Source organism: Myotis myotis, unplaced genomic scaffold (assembly GCF_014108235.1).
Source record: "Myotis myotis isolate mMyoMyo1 unplaced genomic scaffold, mMyoMyo1.p scaffold_m19_p_3, whole genome shotgun sequence".
Taxonomy (NCBI): domain Eukaryota; kingdom Metazoa; phylum Chordata; class Mammalia; order Chiroptera; family Vespertilionidae; genus Myotis; species Myotis myotis.
In genome coordinates this window covers 38,553,940-38,578,386 of record NW_023416335.1, presented here as the reverse complement: position 1 = coordinate 38,578,386, position 24,447 = coordinate 38,553,940, and the positions used below count along the sequence as shown (strand labels likewise).

The window sequence follows — 24,447 nt, the reverse complement described above, 5'->3', positions numbered from 1 at the left end:
ACTTTTCTAGTGAATCCAATGGGTAAAACTACCCTAAAAATTTTTAGGAACTGAAGAAAATTTTACTCTAAGTCAGGGATCTGAATCCACTAGTAAACAACCACTCACTCCATGGCCATGTCTCCTTAATATTCATACTACAACAAAGATGACTACTTCCCTATTGTTTTTAATCTCTTTTCCTAGACTAGATGATTGAAACCAAAACATCATTATGCAAACTTTTAATACTAACCCAATAATAAAGAAACCATTTTCTGCTAACTTCCTCTTTGGCCAATCTTGCTCTATAAAAATGTAAAGCCCCTTAACACTAAGTGAAATTCTAAGGCCCTCTCTCCCATCACTACTTAAAAAAACTAATATTACCTCTGACAACATTATGGGTGTTTTTTTTTAAAGGGCAGCCAACCATATAAACCACAATTCTTTTCAACTTTGTATCAAAGACCCATTTGTCTCACATATCAATTTAACTTTTACCTCACTTGACAGGACTATACTATTTTAAACTTCATTAGCCTACCTAGAGGATGGAAAAACAGCCTCTGGTCATCACTGAGGGTCCTCCTCTGGGCCAAGGAAATGAATGAAACTCTGTTCACAAGATTGGGCAGATACAATCACAGGTCTGGATTTCCGCCCAGCCCAACTTATGATAGTATGGTTTAAAAAGAGCAGTTCATTATGTTTTTAGTCAAATGAGACAGAATCATCTTTTAAGAAATTGTGATACTATTCCTGGTTTTCTGGAGGCAGTTATTTTCTAAACAACAATCTGCCTAGTAAAATATACTAGACACTGTAGACAAAATTATCAAAACTTCTTATCCTACGTGGAGAGTCAACATAGTAAGTGGCTTTGGAAAGGAATGGCTAGCCGAGCACCAAGCCCATTTCCTCTTCCATGAAGCACACAGTTAGATGACATTTTCCAGCCTCGCCTGAGTTAGGTGTGGTCCTGTGACTGAGTTCTGGCCAGGACAACGTGAGCAGAAAGAAATAATGTGCTCTATATCTAGGCCTAGGAACACAAAAACTTCCCACAGGAGCCTCCATTGTTTTGCCCCCAGGAGACTTAAAGCAGGCAAGCCCACAAATGGAAGAAGGGAGCAACAAGGTAGAAGGAACTTGGATTCCTCAATCACTGTTTGGAGCAACGGTCGCCAAACTTTTGGACCTTACGGACCACCAGTGGTCCACAGACCACCAGTTGGTGACTGCTGGTTTGGAGGAAAACTGCCCACAAACCAGGGCTTCCAGTGAGTAAGAAATAAGCATCTATCATATTTGAGCCAGTATACATTTAGGAGGTTATTCTAGCAGCTGACATTATGTTGATTAAATAAATTCACTGGGCATCTCTAGATCAAGGTTAGGCTGACTTGAAATGTATGTTCTAAAATTAGTGACTCAGGCAATTATAGGACTTACCAGGAAGAATCTCTAAGTATATGCAGTCTAGGTAACACCATGTTTGGCTACAATAAAGCAATTTATTCCCGAATGCAGTAAAAATTCTCCTGAGCAACTGAGGTTGAAGAAAATACTTTTGAACCACTTGATCCTTAATTCCATAGTTAAATATTAGATGGTATAAAACCACCAGAAAGTTGTGAGGATCTTCCACACTTCTTTTGCCGAAGGTACCATAATTCATATTAAAACACATTAGAATACCATATGAAGCCCAACACTCAATTTACCATGAAACTATTGTTGAAGTCATTCACAAAGGACAGTAAGTTACAGTAGAGAGTTCAAGTTGGGGTTTTTTTAGATGTTTACTTTTTCTCAATAGAAATTCAACATCAAGAAACCTTTGCTTTCCCGTATGGAAGTCACATGTGTTCCCTTTTTGCCCTGTCAAGTCCCAAAGTGAATGCACCTCCACAGCAACATCCACTGTTATTGGCACACTTCCTCCTCCTTGCTTTGACTTCAGTTGGTACCTCCTTCATTGCAAGGTAATTTCAGAGATGAGGGATGAATAAAATTAATCAATCAAGGAAAGTAACACTTATTAAGTAGCTACTACATGTCAGGTACTTTCATGCAATTCCATTTCATATTTGCAACAATGAGGTATATCCCATTATTTCCCATTTTACAAATGAGGAAACAGGGAAGTTATTTAAAATAAAAAACTTGCTCAAGGCCACACACCCAGACAAGCAAGATTCATGTCGATGACACCTGACTCCAAAACGTATCTTTTCCATTTCAAAATGGTGCACTTAACCTATGACATATTGCCAGCCTTTAGGATATGAAAAGAAAATAGGATTACCACTCAATTTGACTTGCTTTACATATTCATTTCAGTGAGTCAATGGTTCTCAAAATGTTCACTCTTCCACTTATACCTTATTATCACATTTCCACAAAATGAAAGCCTGCACTATCCCTTTGACAAGAGAGTAAGTTGCAAATGACAACATAGAGAATTTAGAGGATAAAGCTAGGACAGGAGGAGGCCTAGTCTTCCATTATTGGGATGCATTGCTGCCTCCCTCTGAAGTATTCTTTCTACCTGTTAAGTTTTAGTTTCCACAAGAATGATTTCATAATTTTTTTCACCAGTTCTAAAGATATCCAAAACTCCATTTTGAAAGATACTACATTTCTAAGTTCAGTAAAACAAGTATATGTCAAAGAACCTGGAACACACGAATAGTCTTGAACTTTCTTAGTGGTATGAAATGATTTTTACCCTGCAACATCTAAAGTGGTTCCATGCAAGACTGAAAAGAACACTTAAAGAACTGGTGAAGATCAAGGACATTGTGCCGTGTTGTATTATAATTACAATTTTATTTAAGAATTTACTTACCTAGAATCCTTAAAAGTCAAATGTAGATAAACTGCTCACTAAGTAACATTATCAATTCTTTAAGACAGCGTTAAATCAAACCACATTTGATAACCAAAATATCAAAAGACTCATATTCTTAGGTTGGCATGAGTTATCATAAACCATGCTAAAATTAGGTGTTTAGCGGTCATCATTATAATAACTTAATAAGAAATGCATTTTGATGACAAAGTCCCCTTGGAAATACTGTTTTGTTGGAAAGGCAATTTCAATATCAAACATTTCTACCAAAAATATATTTCCATAGTGACATTTAAGATGATAAAACTATCAAAGCCCAGTTCTTTTGACTGCAAAGGTCAAAGCGTTTCTCCTTCCTCTGGAAACCCGCTGTGCTATTTATTGAAGTCCTTCACGCACACTGCTCCGTCTCAGGCAAGTGCTGCATCATGGAAAATCGCGTTTTTATTTTTAAGCCTTACCTTCAGATAGGATCCATAATATTTGGTTACGTATGGACTATCACACTGACTCAGCACTGTGATTTCCTGTTGAATGTCCTCTATCTCATCTTCAGCTTCTTCCAGATCAATGATTTTTATGGCAACCACTTTCTGAGTCCGATTGTCAATGCCTTTGAACACCTCACCAAAAGAGCCCTTTCCAATTTTCTCTAGCTTTGTAAAAAGCTCTTCTGGATCTGCTTTTAGGTTCTGTAGGAAAAAGAAAGGGAAACATCAGTGACTCAGCGCCAGGACTGCTTTCTCCTTGTGCTTATTTATAACACTCAGACCACAGTCTTTCAAGGACTGACCCATCTTCCTCATCTAAGGACCAGGCTGGTTGTGACCACAATTCTTCACATTTAGGACTTAAAGATCTGCAAGTCTCCCTCATGTGTGTGCATTAGACTAGAAACAAAGCAAGCGTGTAAACAAACAAATATGCAGATTAGAAAAGCTGGGAACGGCTCCAGCACTTGTATAAAGTAAAGAAAAATCAAAACACTTATTTGACTATATATGGATTTATTGAAAAAAATCACTCTTGCCTAAGCAAAAATTCCACCTTCTCCCTTCTCCCAAATTGTCTAAATTCAGGTTGCTATATACCAGTGGTTCCCAATGTGGGGCACAGGAGGAGGGGGGGGTGGATTTAATTTTTTTTTTAAGGGGGGCAATTCAAGAATGAGTTATTAACAGTAAATTTTTTGCATTTTTTGCTCTCCTCCCCAGGTTATCATACAGTTTCATGGTTTAGGACCGTGTTCCCCAAACCTGGCTGGTTGTGGGGCCTCATATACAGTATATAAATATATATTATGACATTTATGCATTTTAGTTCTCTATTATATGTTCTGAAACTTTATTTATTATTTTTTCATATCACTTCATATTATTATTTTTTTTAACAATTTCTTAGTGATTTCTTCCCTCAGTACTTCAACTGTCCTTTCATTCCTTTTCTCTTTCATGGATGCCATGTTCTTTGGAAGCTTGTTTAGACCAAGGTAATGGCCTTTTAGGCTTCCTCCATGTGAATAGGAGTTCACTTTTTGAATAATAAGAATGATATGTCACAGGGAGGGGCATCAGGATTTTAGAGATGCTTAGGTGGGGCATGGCCCAAAAAAGGTTGAGAACCACTGCTATATACTAAAATATAGGTTAAATAGCTATATTATGAATAGGAAAAAACATTTATACCCTTACTTCCTAATAGGCATGATTTTCAAGTCCAACAAATACTGTGTGTCACATACCTTCACTTTCAGCTACTGTCATGGCCTAACTAAATATTTTAACTAGATCTCAAGAAACAAAAAGCAACCTGTTTTCCTTTGTCATGTAAACATCATGCCCTTGATTACCTTCTAAAAGCTCTTACCCACCAACCTGGTTAACTGAAAACACACACACACAGTGCCCATTTCCAAGGAATACAGCTGAGGGATGCTGCACATCTCACCACGAGGAAATGCCCAGCCCCAAATGCCAACACACCCGTCCGCAGCCCCACAGAATGAGAGAGGACTCTGGGAGCCACCAGCCCTACAGACAGATACACCTTCCCTCAGAAACACTACATATGAACAAGAGGACGCCAGGCCAACCCTCAGAGCCTATTACTCCTTCAAGGAAACTGAAATACTGTGGGGAAAGGAGTAAGAGAAGGAAAGAAGAGTTGAAAGGAGAAAGAATAAGAGGCATAGAAAGAGGAGCGGTCCATAGATGGATAAACATATGGGGCTCACAGACACAGAATTACAGCAATTACCGGCAGCATTCTGAGTTACATGAGCTTTTGTGGGTTTAACGAGGCACTAACTTGCTTTCCAAGAGGAAACACAGGAGTCCCAGCAGCACTTCACAAGGGAACTGCTGAAACCCAGCCAGCCCATTTCTAGCGTGGAGGTCTTGGGGTGCCACAGTCATGGGTGGCCTCACTAACACCAAAGAGGCCCTATTTGAGACTGCACACTGAACAATGTAAAAGCTCACAAAACCCACCAATCCTATCAGTAAAAATGAACAAAATAAAGGAAAAATGCACCCGGGACTTGCCAGGGAAAAGGGACGCAGACATTTTCAGCAGTTACAAACTCTCCTGTTTTCATACGCTTTCTCTTACCTCCTTCCCCCCAGGATGAGAGAGGGTGGCTCTCCTTTTCTTCAGGGCCAATCCTAAAAGCTGGGCCTTTGAATCCATCCTTCTCTCCTCCAGGATGTGAGTTCATTAATAACTCTCTTGCACTTACTCTCTACTGCCTCTCTGCTAGGGCAGCATGCTCAGGTTTCTCATTCTCACACACACACACACACACACACACACACACACACACTCAAGAACACCGTCCCTGCTTCACTGGTTGCCCTCCGTCCGGTGCCCACCCTTCACTGGTCACCACTGCAGCCTGGCTCCAGCTCTGGCACCAATGATGCAGCGCTGTGCATCTGATCCTCCTCAAACTCCCTCCCCTAAGTAACTCGCCAGTCCCTTGGCATCTACAACCCTGCTCTCCACTTATCTTCTTCCAGGCCCCCTAGTTCCAAGAGTCTTCCTGCACAGACTACCTATATCAGCGCATAATCACAGCAGTCCCCCCAAGGTCCCAGACTTAGCCTCCTATTCTTCCTCTCCTCCCCAGGTTATCATACAGTTTCATGGTTTACCATAGGACTGTGTTCCTCAAACCTAGCTGGTCAGGCACACCTAGGACACTTGCAGATCCCAAACATTCACACACATGGGGGTGGGAAGTGCATAGTCCACATTTTTTAAAGACTCCCCCCCATTGATTCCGATAAATAGCCACCTCTGAGGAAACTGGTTTTGAATTATGGCATGCATGGGGACTTGCAAATTGCTAGCTCCAGACTTGCCTTTTGTGCCTTAACTCCTAGAATCAATTACTTGCTAGATATCGCTTTCTACCAGGACACGGCAAGCGCAATATGTATGGAGTGAATTCATTATTTCCCTGCTGAACTGGCCGACCTTCCACAGCACACTACACCTGTGCTAGACTATAAGCTGAGGGCGTTCCGGGACTGTGTCTTACCTTGGTACCAATGTGCATGGGCACAATAACTGATGGTCAACAAATGTCCCATGAGCAGTAAGAAACCCGTCTTACACTAACACAAACAGGATCCAGGGCAGGAACAACAAATACACTAATCCAGAGAGATAGAGAGCCTGGAAGGAGGGAACAGTAGGGTAAGGCGCCGGAATACTCAGGAGCGGTGATCCTCATCTCAGGAGCATCAGAATCAGCTGGAGGGATTGTTAGAGCACGGATTGCCTGGCCCCACCCCGGAGTTTCTGATTCTGTAAATTTGGTGTGGGGCTCAAGAACCAGAGTGTCCAGGTGATACAGCTGCTGGTGGCCTGGGTGCCACACTTTGAGAACCAAGGCTCTAGCCACACACCCAGGCCCACTGCAGACATGGAGAGAGATGCCCAGCTTCCTAGCTGTCCCTGCAGAGCCCAGGCCAGCAACTCAGCTGACCACAGGTACCTGAGTGAATCCAAGCAAGACATGCAGAAAAACCTCCAAACTGAGCAATCATGAGAAATACTAACTCATTAAGTTCTGGGGTGATTTATTACACAAAACTAATCATAACATAACAGATTCAACAGAGATCATTGCAGGAAGAACCTGTCCATTCCGGGGGCGGGGGGTGGGGGGGAGGTCGGGGGGGACTAATAGATGTTCTACACTCTGGAAGGTTTCATGCTTTTTTGTTGTTAATCCTCACCCAAGGATATTTTTTCCATTGAGAGAGAGTAGAAGGGGGCGGGGGGAGGGGGGGGCAGAGAGAGAGGAAGAGAAGGGGAGGGAGGGAGGGAGAGAGAGACATCAATGTGAGAGAGGCACATCAATTGGTTGCCTCCTAAATGAGCCACATCAGGGCCAGGGAGCAAACCCGAGACCCTTCAGTCTGGCTGATGCTCTAATCACTGAGCCGGCGGCCAGGGCTGGACAGGTTTCATGTAATAAACTGCCTGATTCTCCCCTTGCCTGGTCTCTGACAGTTCAGAAACAGCTGTTTTCACTGCTGCTTGACTCTTCCTCCAAGCCCTTTCCCAAGTCTGCACCTGTAAAGCGGCAGCTGCTGGTCTCGCATCTGCCCAAGGGGGTGTCACTCCGCACTCTGTCACTGTTAGCAACTGTGAACGGGGCGACTAAAAACTGTCCCTGGTAAGAACGGAGACATCTGCTAAGATGATGATAGCAGGACACTAAACAAGCAGGGGTCCTTGCCATTTGGCAATTCTTGCATAAACTCATTCCCATGCAGTGTAGCCCAATGGCCACAAGAAAATCAATGCCAATGATGGCCTATTTCAAACAGGACCTTCAAAATTCTGCTGCCAGATCTATTCTCTGAGGAAAGATTTCCTTGGTAGCAAAGGTGCCATTTTGCCAACCATCTTGAGAATTTTCTTTTCAGAAAGGTTTATGCTGAACTAAATACAGGTCATCATCCCCAATTAGAAAGGTCTACCAGCCCATCACCCCACCCCTCTAGGACCCTCCTCCCTCATGCCGCTGGGAGGGAGGGGGTTGAGTGCTGCCTGCACATGAACATCCCATTCACCAAACAGCTACTGTTGTTTTGGCTGTTGTCATTTTTTTTTTTTAATTTGACAATCTAAAGGAAAAGAGGTCAGATATTTCATGTTTTTAAAATTCTTGTGACATACCAGTTGAAAATTGCTGCTCTTCAGCTATTCGCTTTTGTTTTTCTATGAAAAGAAAAAGGAACTAAGTTTGATGTGTTCTAACACCTGCTACGTACACATCACGATCCCTGCAGCAACAGAAAAGAGAACACTGTAGTTCAGGAGGTCTAGATCAGGGAGGGAAGTTGTGGCAGGAGTACCCCCTCCCCTCTTCTGAACCTGGCAAGCATCCCTAATAAATCGCAGGACTCTCCTCCTACAGCTGAATTCAGACCTCACCCCACCACGTAGGCAGCCACCACCAAGTCAGCCCACCGGGCACAGAGGTGGAACCTATTTGCCAGCCTGATGTAGCCCTATTACCAACAGGTCTCATCATGGCTGTTCAGCGTTACCTTGTCCTTCCATAGCTGCCGACTCTCCCAGGCTTTCCATGTGTTCCACTGCTAATAGTTGTTATCTCCCACTTCAAAGCGGGAAATCCCTGTACCCCGATCCCTCGCTTATACCTACAAACTGTACCCTTCATTCTTCCAACATGTCTCTCTCCATGTGGTCCCCCTGCCACACGCTGCCTGACTCCACACCCTGGCCCTCCCTCGCCCATAGCAGCTGAGCCTCCAACAGACAGGCAGAGTTTAGGTTCCTCAAAGCTCATGGTCTCCCTTCACTGCTTAAACAACCAGGAACACACCGTCTCTCAAGACTGAAGTCACAAACACTTTTGAATCTAAACCCCATAGCACCTTTCTAGTCCCATTTCCTGCCACTACCCCACTTACCCAACTTCTTAACACTGTACAAGCATCAAGGGTTGCATTCAGTATGGTTCCATTTATAGAAAATTCTCAAAGTGACAGAATTAGAGTGATGGAGAACAGACCTGTGGTTGCTAGGGGTAGGGTGAAGGAAGGAGGTGAGGAGTTAAGGGTAACACAGGAAGATTCTTTGTGGTGATGGGACCACAGGACTAAAAGCCAAAATTTAACAAAGTACAGGCCAAAACTGGTGGCATGTGAATTAAGATCTGCACCTGAGTAAACAGCAGTGCACCAACATCAATTTCCTGGTTTTACAGTGTATGGTAAAAGCTAGGTGAAGGGCACACAAAACTACCCATCACTGCTGCAACTTCTTATAAATCTTAAACTATTTAAAAATAAATTTATTAAGCCCTAGCTGGCTTGGTTTAGTGGTTAGGTCAAGGGCACAATTCTGGTCAAGGGCACACTGCAGGCTTAATCCCATGGTCCGGTCAGGATGCCTGTGGGAGGCAACCAATCGATGTGTCCCTCTCACATCTATGTTTCTCTGTGTGTCTCTCCCCCTCTCTTCCACTCTCTCTAAAAATCAATGGAAAAAATATCCTCAGATGAGGATTAATAATAAATAAATGTTTAAATATAAACTTTTTAAAATTCCAAAAATTTCACCATTACAGGTGGGCAATTCCCATTTGCTATTTCAAACCCACTGAAACCTGACAACTCCCCTGAGCAAAGGCAGAGGCTGCAGTTTCCTTTTCCCCATAACACATTTTTAATGCCCTGGGCTGCAAACTGTATTAACATTTTACAGGTTCTTTACCCCCTCAAGATGATGATCTACCACTGAAGAACATTATTTTATAACCTTGCTAACTCCAGGCAACACACAAACTTCCTTAGAAAGCAGTCTCAGACATAACCAAATAATCAAAAACAAAAACCCAGCCCAAATTCAAAGCATTATATAGACATGAGAAAAATACAGCCATGGCCTAAAAAATTGTGCAGCACAGTGTGCACCAAGCTTTGCTCTGGTTTTGCAAAATATTTTATTTGGGGCAGTGGCTATACAAGACCTGGAAAGATAAGACAATACATGCATCCCCAAAATAAGTTATGGGACAGAGTTATTCAATATTGTCCTTCTGAATGCTTAAATTATTTTCCAAAGCAATGGTTTCTAGGAGGCCATAGGCACTTGAAGTCTAAACACAAGCTCAGACCTCAGCCCAGCAAGTTACTGAACCACCCAGCCTGTTTCCAGGTCTATAAAATGGGGTAACACTACTTACATAGGAACGTAAGGAAAGCTGCTTGGTTTAGCAGCTGTGGGTTCAATTCTGGTCAGGGCACATGCCCAGGTTGCGGGCTCGATCTCCCATAGGGAGGTGTGCAGGAAGCAGCTGATCAATGATTCCTTCTCATCATTGATGTTTCTATCTCTCTCTCCCTCTCCCTTCCTCTCTGAAATCAATAAAAAAGTATTTAAAAAAAAAGATCCAGTGAGGTGAGGTCATCTTTAAAACAGCACTTGACTTTGGAGACATTTTTAGAAACCATCAAACACTGGCCACAACACTTACTGAGAACATACCATGTATAACACAATGCATCACAGTCCCAAAGAGATTAAAAACTATTGTTGTTTTTAAATATGGCTGAATTTTATATTCCTAGTTTTTAATACAACTTATTCTTCTTCCCATAAATAAGAAATCTTAAGGCTAATTACAAGCAAATAAAATGCCCTGGAAACCCACCTCATCAGATTAACCATTACATTTCAAGAAGCATGCTATACTGGAAGTAATAGTGGGAAATTGGTCTAATCAAGACTATTACCCTGTAAAGTTTTCCTCTCATTCTACAAGTTTAAGGCTCACTCTTTACCAGGATCTTTCCCATGCTTCCACCATCTGAAAATCAAGTTGCCCTTTTAATAAAATACATACGGAAATATATACATCCAATACCAATGTGAAGCTTGTGAACCATAAAAAAACAAAACAAAAACAGGACCCCAAAAAATCAAATGCCCTTTGATGGGAATTTTCTCAGCCAAAAGTATCTGCAATGTCCAAAAACCACTCAACTCTGGGAGTGGAAGCAGCAAAGAAACTTGGTTGGCACATCCCTGGCCTCCTCCTTGGCCCTCAGAAGCCCCCCCCCACCCCCCCCACACACACACACTTGCAGTGAGGGTGTCTTGCTACCAGGAACTATCATCAACACACATCAGTGTGCACCCCTCCAGCACACACACCCCCAAAGATCACTGGTGTTCCCCCAGCAGCCAACCCGAGGCACCTTTTGACATGAACAGAAGAGAGGAAATCTATTGGGAGCTCCTCATTTTGACCTGATAAGAAAATCTAAGGTCAGAACTTTTATTTTTACACCAAATTCAGACTCAGAAAACCAGGGCTCCCCTTGAGGAAGAGGAACAAATGTGCAATATAGTTTCCTATTTAGTCAGCCAGCACCCTTCAAAGGTACAAACGACAGTAATAAGTTCCTGGCTGGAATGAACAGTCACCCACCCAGTGGTGTCTACCGTCTCCAAGATGGCCTTAGCCTCCTTCATAAGTGAGCAAAACCACACAGATGCAGTACTGTAGATGGGGCCAGGAAACCCAGTGGGGAAGGGCGCAGACGATGAGGAACAGTGGTGGCTAACAGGGTGGCCCTCCCACTGCATGTGGTTAGTGATCCTCACCAAGGGCTGCAGCCAGGGAGCCTTAAACCACTCAGTGCCTGGCCTCACCCTAAACTCTTAAACCCAAATCTCTGAGAATGGGACTCCAGCATTGGGGTGTGTGTGTGTGTGTGCGCGTGTGTGTGTGTATAAAACCCTAATATGCAAACAGAGGGAACTGTGGAACAACCGGTCGCTATGACGTTCACTGACCACTGGGGTGTGTGTGCGGAACATGGCAGGCATCAGCAGCAGGCGGCAGAGCGTGGACCATGGCAGGTGTCAGCCACGGCGGGATGGTGGAGCAGGTGAGCGGGGACACCAGACCAAGGTGGGGTGCCGGTCGCTGTCATCACGGCGAGCTTCTATGATTACTGAAAATTCTGCCCGATGCCCCGCTCACACCCGCTGCCGGCGCTGGGCATCAGCCCCAATCACTCGGGGCCGTCAGCAGGTGCGAGCAGCAGCTGCCAGCTCCGATCACCCCTGAGGGCTTCACCTCCCCGTGCTCCTGAGGGGCGACTGGGGCAGGAGCCACTGCTCGCACCCACTGATGGCGCCAGCCCCTCTTGCACCCACTGCTGGTGCTGGCCCCAATTGCTCTGCGGCCATCAGCGGGTGCGAGCGGGGCCAGTGCCGTCAGCATGTGGGAGCAGTGGGAGTGGAGCTGCCAGCAGACAGGGGACCAGGGCCACAGTGGGAGGGGCCGGGCAGGGACAAGGAGGATGGGCCGAGACCCACCATTGTGCCCACCGCAGCCTTGTGGCACACAGTTCCTTTCAAGGTGCACAAATTCGTGCACTGGGCCCCTAGTTATTTAAAACTCCCCAGAAGATTCCAACATGCAGCCAAGGTGAGAACCAGAGGTCTAGTCCAGGAGACTGCTCCAAGCTCTGTAGGAAGTAGGATGCCATGGTAACGCCTGGAGGACTTTGATAGTGCATACCCACTTTCCCCACCTGGGAGGGAACCCCATCCGTGCAGGGGAGGGGGCATCTCCCTGCAGCTCACATTTTCTTCTTTTCCTCTCCAATCCCTTCTTCCTCTGCTATCAACCTAGTCATTGACCTGGCATATCCATTCTCCACCTCTAGCCCCAAAGAGTGTTTTGTATATTAACTAGTTGGTTAATCCAAAAATCTCCAATATAAAAGCCTTATTTACCAAATGAAGCTCTTTAAATAGAAAATGGCTCCAATTAGCTCAAAGAACTGTCAGATTGCTCCAATTCTCAAATATTCTTTAGCAGAAAAGTCTCATTCCTAGCTAAATGATGAAAAATCATTTTTTTCGTTAGAGGCCCAAATCACACGTTTACATAGAAACATGCTTTCCTCCACGTTACGAGAAATCTACTAATCACTACCAGGCAAGCTCTCCTGGCCTGCTTCCATTACCAGGCCGTTTCCTTTTCTAAGTGGCAGCATCCAGTTCCCTACCTGAACTCTCCTACCCATGTTACAAATGCCCCCACAATCTGGCATAGTAAACGCATTTCCTCCGTATTATACACTTTATTTCAACCCTGTAGCAATTACATAATCTAGAAGAAACTGAATATTCTGTAAAAAAAGAAATCTGAGGCAGGTGTTAAATCCTACAAATTTCGTTATCTAGACCAATATATCCAAACCACCAGTACTTTTAGAGAATCCTAGTCCCAACATCTTTTCATCTTTAAATGGGTGTTTATTTATGGTAGAAACTGCTTTAGCTAATAAAAAAAATGCACAATGAAAAAAAAACACACACACTTAAAATGAGAAAAAAAAAATGGCTGCACCAGCTAAGTGAATCTATTGTTTCTAGCCTCGGCATCAATAACCCCTCCTCCCATACACACACCCCTTAGGAAACCACTGTCAGAAGCTCTGAGGTCAGAGTTCAGGGAGCAGCCATGCTAGCGAGCACATTCTCAGACTTGGGGTGCAGCCATCTGGACACGTACCGTGGTGTATGCGGGGGAGAGGGTCCAGGCTGGAAGGCTGCCTGGAGAGGCTCTCAGATCCTCATTACTTGGCATCGGCTCTTTCTCAGTGTGGTTTGAACAAAAGGCTGAGGCTGCGACTACTGTTCTGCCTTGTGCCCGGTGCCAAATACTCTGCTGGGTTGTCTCATTCACATCCCTCTTGGTCCAGAAGAGGACTGATAGCAGAGGGAGCCAAGGGATCAAGGGCCTGAGGGTTCAACTTGCTTGTGGTTACAAAGCTCCATAGTCCTGGCTCAGCTTCTTCACCCTGAGTCCCCAGCAGGTTCTCCCAGTGGTTGCTAGGTTCACTCTTCTATGAAAGGCTGCCCTCTCTGACTGAAAAATGAAGGGCTGGGGTTTCTTGAGATGACAAGCAGGCTGAGACCAAAACAAATACCAAAATCAGGATGGTACTGTTGGGCAATCAGCTGGTGAAAAATCAGTGCATTCCAAATAATAAATAGCTCACTGAGAAATGAATCCTGGCACCTTCTTTATTAAAACCTAAATGCAAATAACAAGCAAGACATGGAAAAGATTCTGACCCTACTGTAATAAGCATTAACAAACAGCAGCACCGTTCCCAAAACTCCTCCATCCAAAGACTCCATGCTAAGAAGTTTCCATAACTATTCCTTTCTACCCTTAAACCACCCCAGGAGGCAAAGGGCAGGTCACTTGAACAAGGTCCCCCACAGGTATTAAGTAGGGTGTAAATCTCTGTGTGTCATGGGTCATCCTCTGGACTAAAAGTGCCTGTAAGCTGCAAGGTTTGCAGGATGCCTGTTTAGAGAAGAACCTAGCTGGCAAGAAATTCCCTTGGGTTATTACACTGGAATGTTAATATCAGCAAAAGGAATACAATCTGATACTACCTCTAATTCCCTACAGGTGAACTCGCCCTCCTGTAGCATTTAATAAAAGCTTGCAGTAACAGTGACTGTCAGGGAACACTGACTATTCTAAAAACAGGCCGAACAGTTTTGGCGTATATATATTTCAATCAATAATCAATAATTTCCTTTAGTTGAAAATCCTTCAGCTTTTAGAGGCCACAAGAGGAAAATGGCTGGTATGGAATGCTAAGGTAGTGGACAAGGTTGACTTGTCACAAACAGGAATACATGAATCCTGTTGTGTGTGTGTGTGTGTGTGTGTGTGTGTGTGTGTGTGTGTGTGTGACTCCATGTTCTTTTATCCCTAGAGGGGCGGCAAGGCCAGAAAGAGTGTGAGATGCATTCAGTGTTACCTAACCTCATGGTTTACAGAGTTCCTGTGGCTCTGTGTCAATCAATAAGGTGACTGCCACCAAATCAGCTGTCCTATGTAATCTTGGGAGGGTTAAAGACTCTAGAGCAGTGGTTCCCAACCTTTTTTCGGCCATGCGCCCCCCCCCCCCAAGCATCTCTAAACTCCTGATGCCCCTCCCTGTGACATATCATTCTTATTATTCAAAAAGTGAACTCCTATTCACATGGAGGAAGCCTAAAAGGCCATTAACTTGGTCTAAACAAGTTTCCAAAGAACATGGCATCCATGAAAGAGAAAATTGAAAGAACAAAAGGACAGGTGAAGTACTGAGGAAGAAATTGTTAAAAAAAAATAACATGAAGTGATATGAAAAAATAGCAAATAAAGTTTCAAAACATAAGAGAATTGAAATGCATAAATATGTCACAATATATATTTATATACTGAATATGAGGCCCCTAGAATTATAAGAAATGCAAAAAATACACTGTTAATAACTCATTCTCGAATTGCCCCTCAAAAGTCAAATTGCCCCCCTGTGGGGCATGTGCCCCACATTGGGAACCACTGCTCTAGAGGCAAGAGCAAGGACAGCAACCCTCTTTGTGCACAGCCAGACAGCAAACACCTTAGGCCAGTGGTCGGCAAACTGCAGCTCGCGAGCCACATGCGGCTCTTGGCCCCTTGAGTGTGGCTCTGCCTAAGCCTTAGGAGCACCCTAATTAACTTAATAACAATGTACCTATCTATATAGTTTAAGTTTAAAAAATTTGGCTCTCAAAAGAAATTTCAATCGTTGTACTGTTGATATTTGGCTCTGTGACTAATGAGTTTGCCGACCACTGCCTTAGGCTTGTGGGCAAGTCTCAGGTGCATATTCTTTCTTTAACGGCCCCTTAAAAACAGGCCAAGGGCAGCTGTAGTTTAGCGATCCCAGTGCTAGACCATCACGATGGCCAAAACAGAATTTTGTCCATAGCCTATCATACTAGTAACACTGCCTAATCCCAACGAAGGAACCCAGTACCAGCTCTGAAAGGGCAGCAGAACTGTCTGTGACCTCTCAAAAATAACTCCTATGCATCACTCAACACACCAGCAAATGCCTCCCTCTCTCCCCATTCTGCCTCACTCCTTTCCCTGTCCTCTAGCTGCCCGAAAGGAAGAGAAAGAAACGTAAGAGTGTGAGCACTTACAGCGGTTCTCAGCCTCGGCTGCACATTGGAATCACCTGGGGATCTTTTTAAAACCCTGATTTCTGGGCCTCGTCCTCCAGAAATTATTTCTTTGTTACTAATGTTGTGGCCCCACCCCATAACAAAGAAACAGAATTTCGGAGGATGAGGCCTAGAAATCAGGATTTTAAAAAGATTCCCAGATGATTCTAATGTGCAGCCAAGGTTGAGAACCAGTGACTTACAACATTGTACCCAGAGCTTCCCTCATTTGGGCTGGTCTCATTATCTCCTCACCCAACCCTCTGAAGAAGCGACTTTTTTTAAAAAAATATATTTTATTGATTTTTTACAGAGAGGAAGGGAGAGGAAGAGGGACAGAGTTAGAAACATGGATGAGAGAGAAACATCGATTCAGCTGCCTCTTGCACGCCCCCTACTGGGGACGTGCCGCAACCCAGGTACATGCCCCTTGACCGGAATCGAACCTGGGACCCTTCAGTCCGCAGGCCAACGCTCTATCCGCTGAGCCAAATGGGTTAGGGCTAAAGAAGCGACTTTTACAGATATGAGATGGGAGGCTAAAGAGTATACATTCTTTGACATCACTCTTAGCAATATCTTTTTGGCAACAAAAGAAAAAAATTGTAACTGAGACTACAACAAACTAAAAAGTTTTTGCACTGCAAAGGAAACAAAATGCAAATGAAACAAAATGAAATGACAACATACTGAATAGGAGTAGATATTTGCCAATGATATAGTCAATAAAGGGTTAATATTCAACTTACACAACTTAATACAAAAACAAACAAACAAAAAACCCCAAAAAACAAGCAATCCAATTAGAAATGGGCAACCTGAATTGAAAAAACATACAGATGGTGGCCAATCTATAATAATAAAAGCATAATATGCTAATTAGACTGCACGTCCTCCCGAAGGTCCTTCCTCTGGACGAAGCCAATACAAGGGGGGGGGGGGGGGCAAGGCAGAGGTGGCAGAGGGCCCCCGGCCATGGGAGCAGGGGCTGGGGCCAAGGCCCTTACACAAATTTTGTGCATCAGGCCTCTAGTATACATATAAAAAGGTGCTCAACATCACTAATCATCAGGAAAGTGCAAATTTAAACCACAGGCTGGCCCACCTGCCATCTAACCTCCTAGGCTCATCTCATCATTATTTCTGTCCCACAGGACTTCTGACATCCCTTCTATTTTGCTCCTAAATTAGACCCAAACTAAAGTGAAAGAATTTCGTTACTACTGAGAAAATCACAGTAAAGATATTACTTTGTTCAGTCTTTCTGGAGGATACTGTAAGGAAAATTAAATGAGCCACAGGAGCCCCTGGCTGGGAGATATATGAAAGAAAAGGGTTAATAACCAAAACTTATTCCACAGATCCTGACACCCACCAAGACAAAATAGAAAGGACAAACTGTTTATATATCTCAGCCTACTCACCACTTTGTACACTACTATCAATTTCCATTCTGTTCTCTCCATATTGCCCTGAACCACACACTCTTCCACTGGTGGGTTAAGCTGTCTACAACACTAAAATGACTCCAAAAGAGTAAATAATGTAACGTGACTTTTTATTGTCACTGGATGCTTTTCTCCACTTTGCCATATTGATATATCAATGTTATATTGGAAGTAGTGGCAAATCAATTAAAGCCACAATATGTTGTCCCTTTTTATAATAAACTGCTGGAGAAATGTGAAATGGTACAGCCATTTCAGAAAGCAGTAAGACAATTTCTCATGAAATTAAACATAAAACCATGTGACCCAGAAACTCAACTCACAAGAGAACTGAAAACAGCCCTAGCTGGTTTGGCTCAGTGGATAGAGCGCTGACCTATGGACTGAAGGATCCCAGGTTCGATTCTGGTCAAGGGCACAAGCCCAGGTTGTGGGCTCAATTCCCATTAGGGGGTGTGCAGGAAGCAGCCGATCAATGATTCTCTCTCATCATTGATATTTCTATCTTTCCCTCCCTCTCCCTTCCTCTCTGAAATCAATAAAAAAATATTTTTGTAAAAAAGAGAGAACTGAAAACATACATCCATACAAAGATATAGACACTAATGTTCATAACAGCATTATTCATAGTAACAAAACACTAGAAACAACCTAAATGCCTATCAACTGGTGGAAGGATAGACAAAATGTGGTATCTCCACACAAAGGGATACTACTGAGTAATAAATTGGAGCAAAGTATGAACCTCAAAAACATGCTACGTGAAAAGAGCCAGTCACAAGGGACCACATTCTGATTTCATTTATATGAAATGTCCAGAAAAGGCAACTGGTGGAGACAAGAAGCAGATAAAGGGTTTCCTGGGGCTGAGAATAAGAGAGATGACACTGGGGATGAAAATGTTGTAAACTGATTTATGGTAATGGCTACACTTGGTAAAGTTACTAAAAATCACTGAACTGTCCATCTGTAAGGAGGGCATTTTTATGATATGTAAAATACACAACAAAGCTTTTTAAAAAGAAAAAGCACATGGTACATTTCGTTATTCAGCCATCCCCCCAAATCACTTTGGCAAAGACTTCAGTTCACTTTACCCCAACATCTAGCAACGTTTTCACCTGGCATAGAGTGAGTGCTAAAATGTTCATGAATTAATGACTTTTTAAAAACAAAATAATAAAGTTTTGTCTCTTCCCATAATTTCATGATTTGCCAAAACTTCCCATCCTTGACTACACTTCCACCCTGTAAAGGCCACAAAGTGAATGTGTCCAGGAAGCTTCAAGCTGATTAAAACATGATCCTAACATTTCGAGACATATCCTGACCAACCACTTATGAAGTGCAATAGTTGTCTCTAAAATTTGTTTCCTATGTTTTCATAATAGCAGTTATAGGAAAACCTTTGTGGTTGTGAGTAGAAAAGAAAGCATGATCGGTAAGTAAGGGATTCAGAAAAGGTGCAGGTTTGGGGAAATTATAATCTAAGTTAAAATAATTCTTATATTTTCAGGAAAGATATTACTTTCTACCTTGAAGCAGTCAATTTAATAAATGCACCAGATACTGTCCTAAGGAATTAAATGCAGGAAGCAAAGCTATGGGATAAGCTGTGACTCACTTGTGTCCTGTGCTATTTTATGTCCACCCAGAGGAGGTTGCTTCAGGAGACCATTATTATCAAGGAAGAACTACATCAACATGGCTTTGAAATGCAAGACTTTATTTTCTTATCTAGTACTGTAGCAAAAATAGCGCAGCAGTGAGTAAAACTGTGTTGCTACCCAGAATACCGCACTACTAGAATTCATGTGTATGTCCTACTTAATCCCAGGCTTCAGACACACAGATATAGAAATACAATACACTTCCTCATGATAGTGCGAAGCATAGTGGTTAAGTGGTAGGCTTTTGCGACAAACTGGTTCCAATCTCACCTCTAACACATATTTGCTTTGATCTTGGACAATTCATCTAACCTATGTGTTATGGTTTCCTTATCTTTGAAAGGGTGAGGATTCACTGATTTAACTTTCTTTAATCATAGGCTATTTATAATCATAGACTACCTATTTGTATCCCAGCTTGAAGACCAAGGCCTTCACAAGACTGTGTTATTTCCTGGACATAGTAACAGCTCTCATGATTTAATATTTTCCTGGCACCACATCCCACTAACCCCAGTGTTAACTGGCATGTCAGCCATTTTAAGTATTATAAATGGGGACTTAATAAGCAACCTTTTAAAAGTGTGCAAGCCTAAATAAATACTGCTGAGTCAGGACCGTTCCAGCCTACTCCCTTGTCAGGTACGGGCAAAAGGACAGACAAAAACAATACACTCATCCTTTGCACACTAAAAAAAAGAAAATATCAATCTCTACCAGTAGATTGGTTCCAACTTCCTCCCAGCCCTGAAGTTTTTACTGATTTAACTAGAATTGAGCCAACCTCACATATCCTGGAATCCATTCAAATGTAACATGGTAATCCCTCACACCATCCTATAGATGACTTCTTAGATCTAAGAAACAGCATACAAAACAGTTCATTTACTTCAGATTAAGAAACAGACACACTGAAACTCACATGGCTGAGCTTAATACTCAGGTTTCCTGGCTGTGAATTCCCAGGGCCCCTTCTGTATCAAACCTCCTTCGCATGGAGAGGAAACGCTCAATGAAACTGACGGGAAGCAAAGCAGACCACAGTGCCTGGGAAAGTGGATGGTGGAGTTTACTGCATAATCTTTATCTTTTATTCTATTTCTCTATATGTCCCAGTGCTAACACTCACTGAGCTGCAACAAGTCAGTTTAAATTCAGGCCCCTAATTCCCAAACTCAAAATCATAACATACAGCCTGACAAGAATGGGTGTATTTGTGGATAATGGAACAGAAAACCTTCAGACCCTCTAGTCACAGAAGCTTAAAACTCTCCAGCCGGACAGTGTGTTAGGGAAGCCACCCACCTGAAGCCGTCCTGGGCTTGAAAACGCCAGCAAAGGAGAAAGAAGAGGAAGACAAGCATGGCTCTGCTCTCTGGCTGAATAAAACAAAAATCAGCTGTTGATGCTATCCTCCAAAAGTTCATCACTCCAGTGAAAGCCCTCCCTTACCCACTAGCGAGCTGCTGCATTCTCAAATGAGAGAACTTAGCAGCTGAAGGGAAAATCAAATGAATAATGTAACAAATTTGCTCCCCTGGCCAGACTGAAACAAGAAATATGCATACGCTTAACTAAAGCTCACACAATTATTCCAGTATAATAATTGTACTTTGATTCAGAGGTCAGATTTTAGAAACCTCAGCCTTCCAGAAGCACAGAGCAAAAATTTAGGCCTCCAAGCACAGAAATAGAGTCAGGAATCTCGAGCCCAGAATTCAAATGTACTACTCTTCACAAGAGGGAAACCCAATCCCTATCTCAGAAGATTCAGGTCCACAATCAACACATACTCTAAGGAAGGCCAACACCTGGGTTCCTAACCCACAACAGATTAGAAGCAGCAGACTGGGCCAGGGTGGCAATGACCCTAAGTGGCTTTAATCACCAGTCAAGAGAGGAAATGCAGACCATGAAGGACAGCTACCTGGTGCCCTCTGGTGCAGCAGCAAACCCCTCCACTCCCAGGCAGTGCCAAGGACATCACTGAATTAAGGGATGGCCCAGAAGACCACCCTGGCTGTGAGAGGAAATGCCAGCCACCTCCCACAGGGTAAGGTCTGAAACTGCCCTACTGAAATAATAAAGATGTATGCCAAGAAAAGGATTTGCTCCTGACACAAAAAGACACCAGATTTATGCCAGTTTCTCCTTAAAGTTATCCTCCTCTCAATAACTTCTTCAATTCTACAAATGGAATCCGGGAGGTGATCTCTGCAAGGCCCTTCTCTAAGGAAGCTGTGCATGGCTCCTACCTGCACTGCTACAGCCCGTGGGGTGGGCTGAGTCAGACCAGAGCAGGGCCAGTGAGTGCAGGGGTCCTGCTATCCCAACTGATTACAATGACACACATGATCTCCTACCAATGGGAAAGTGATCAATAAACACTGTTAAAGAAATATTTAAACGAATAGGCATATCTTTAAAGGATTCTCTCCAAAATAGTTAACTATTTACTACTAGATATCTATCTATTCTAGATAAACCACATATTAATGCAAAAGAAACCTCATTTTACTTCTAAGTCCTTCTTGGTCCGATACTTAACACAAATAGCATGCAACACAGATTATCTCCAATTCAAAGTCAGTCATGTTGATGGAACCCAAGCTTAAAAATAACTATGATGACACTCAGGTAAAGGCAAAAGGAAAGACACACGTATGCTTCTTTCCTCTAATCCACACTGAAATAACTAAAAGAATGAAAATGAGAAAAAAAGTCCATCTACAATAAGACTAGAAAACAGCCATAACCCAAAACTACAGATAACAAAGACTATCTGCAAAATACAGTGACTACTGAGCCAAGGCCAGGGAAGAGGAGAAAATTAATCCACAACTCGCCAGGCCTGGGGCAAGAAGCACCTTCTCTGAACTGAGATGCCCTTTTCTAGGAATGGCAGGGGCTGAGGCTGTGGGCAGGATTCTGGAGTTACGAGACCCTTCCTCTGGGTACCTGGTTCATACCACAAAGCAGCCCAGGGAGGCCTGGCAGACGAGGGCCATCTCTACTTCCCCAACAAGGAAGAGAGAAAACAGCATACCCACTTCGGACCAAAGGCAAAGGAGCCCAACCTTCCCTTCAGCTCTGAGTGGATCATCTAGTCACCCCACGCAAGACCAAGGGGAGGCAGGCTCCATGCTGGGCAGAGAACTGTCAGGTGCTCGAGGACAGAGCTGACCCACACTGGCAGGCGCTTTAGCGGGGCTCCCTGTCCCTGCACTAGTCTCTGCAGAGATGCCTCCTAAGCCAAAGGACTCCACACAGGAGCAAGCAGAGATGCCTGGAAAAGAAAAAGGGGTGTGAAAAGGAGATACAACCAGCCAAAGGCAGAAGGAAACCTTTCGGAGGAATTCCCAAGGGAGAGGGGAACCGGTTCATACAAATACTCCTCTTGACTCTCGCAGAAATTCAAGAAAACTGGGACACTCTTTTTTTTTTTTAAGAATCTCAAGAAGGATCAACACAGTTAGAGATAAGTTAATAAAAACCATTACCAACGTAAACATCACATTTAAAGTAGCAAAAGTAGGAGACATTGCTAAAAACAGTGACAGAGAGGACAAAAAAAATCACTTAAACATGAGAAGCTAAAAAGATAAAAGTGGTCACAGAAGATGCTACATATAGAAGCAAAAAAGACTATATATACACGTATGTACTGTTTCTTAAAAATGCAAATAAGGAAGCAGCAAAAATCTCACTTCTAGTTTATCCTAAGGAAATAGATGAGCAAAACATTCATATATTCATTAGAGTTCTCCATAATTTTTTTCAAGTTGCAAACTATCTAAGCAGATGTCAGTGTAGAATTAATTACAGGAACTATCCTGCAGCCATACAATGAAATACCAAAGAGCCACTCAAAATAATGTTGATTTATTGACATAAAAAAAAAATCATCCTAATGTTTAAAAGGGAAAAGCATATTATAGAACAGTACATATAGAATGGTTACATTTTTGTGGTGTGTGTGTAACTTTGGAAGAATGTACACTAAAATATTAACAGTGGTTATGTGTTTTTTGATTGTTTATTTTTTTGTTGTTAATCCTCATTCAAGGATATTTTTCCATTGATCTTTTAGAGAGAGTGGAAGAGAGAGGGAAAGACAGAGAGAAACATCGATGTGAGAGAAATACAGGACCCCTTGGTCCACAGGCTGACGCTCTATCCACTGAGCCAAACTGACTAGAGCAGTGATGGTGAACCTGTGACACGCAAACTCATTTTTTTGGTTGATTTTTCTTTGTTAAATGGCATTTAAATATCCTATATAATAAAAGGCTAATATGCAAATAGACCAAACAGTGGAACAACTGAACAACCAGTCACTATGATGTGCACTGACCACCAGGGGGTGCACGCTTCTCTATCTCCCCCTGCTCCACTTCCCCCTGCTCAGGGCTGGAAGCTGCCTCTCTCAACTGCTGCTGGCAATGGCTCCACTCTCACCTGCTGCCGGTGCCAGAGCTGCCTCTCATACCCACTGCTGGCACCTGATACCGTCCCGATCACCCCTAAGGGCTTCTCTACCTCCCTCTGCTCATGAGGAACAACCGGGGCATCAGCTGCTGCTCACACCCATGGATGGCCCCCGCCCCGATCGAACCTGCTGTTGGCACCGGCCCCAATCACTCCACTCAGTCAGCGGATGCGAGCGGGGCCGGTACCGTCAGTGCATGGGAGTGGGGCTGCTGGCAGACATGGAACTGGGGGCCACAGTGGGAGGGGCTGAGCGGGGGCATGGAGGATGGGCCAAACCCTCCCCTGTGCCCACAGCAGCCTCATGGCCCACAGTTCCTTTCAAGGTGCACAAATTCGTGCACTGGGCCCCTAGTATAAAATAAGTATCAAAAATATAAGTCTTTATTTTACTATGGTTGCAAATATCAAAAAATTTCTATATGTGACATGGCACCAGAGTTAAGGGTTTTTCAAAATGCTGACACGCCGAGCTCAAAAGGTTCGCCATCACTGGCCTAGAGCTATCTGTTTTTTTTTTTTAATTGATGTCTTTCTGCAGTGTCCGAATTGTTAACAATAAGCTTATTTTACAAATGTACTAAGAAAAGTGGAGCTATAACCTTTCTACACATAGGTACACTGAAAGGTGAGAGAAGGCCAGGCCTGACTTCAGAAAGAAGATAGTGCAGAATTCTTGGATCAAACCATTCTGGCTACTACAAAAGACTGGTTACAAGACATCTCTAATCCATTTCCTAAATCAATCTGGATAATAAAGAAGCTAAAAGCAGCAAATGTCCTTCTATATTAAATTAAACATCCTGAATTATATTATACCAAACACTGTAATTATTGCATTACTTTTAAATAATTCTCTCCATAAGAACCAATAAACAAAATGAAAATACTAAAAAAGATAAATCCTCCTCTAAAATCTCAAGAAAACTTAAAT

General features: G+C 43.1%; 1 protein-coding gene across 4 annotated transcripts in view; it reads right to left on the bottom strand.

The window, feature by feature from the left end:
• Positions 1–24,447, bottom strand: part of STK24 (serine/threonine kinase 24) — a 100,741-nt gene that overhangs the window by 49,706 nt on the left and 26,588 nt on the right. The window contains exons 1-2 of one of the 4 annotated variants that reach the window (XM_036299336.1): positions 13,419–13,770; positions 3,298–3,528 (exon numbers count right to left, since the gene is read on the bottom strand). The exons of 1 other annotated variant lie outside the window; for it this stretch is intronic. In XM_036299336.1, coding sequence (XP_036155229.1) covers positions 3,298–3,528; positions 13,419–13,493 — 306 coding nt within the window. In that variant the 5' untranslated portion in view covers positions 13,494–13,770. Of the gene's footprint in view, positions 1–3,297; positions 3,529–6,377; positions 6,411–13,418; positions 13,771–24,447 lie in introns of those variants that run through there. 2 more of the 4 variants (XM_036299339.1, XM_036299338.1) reach the window with 2 other exon arrangements.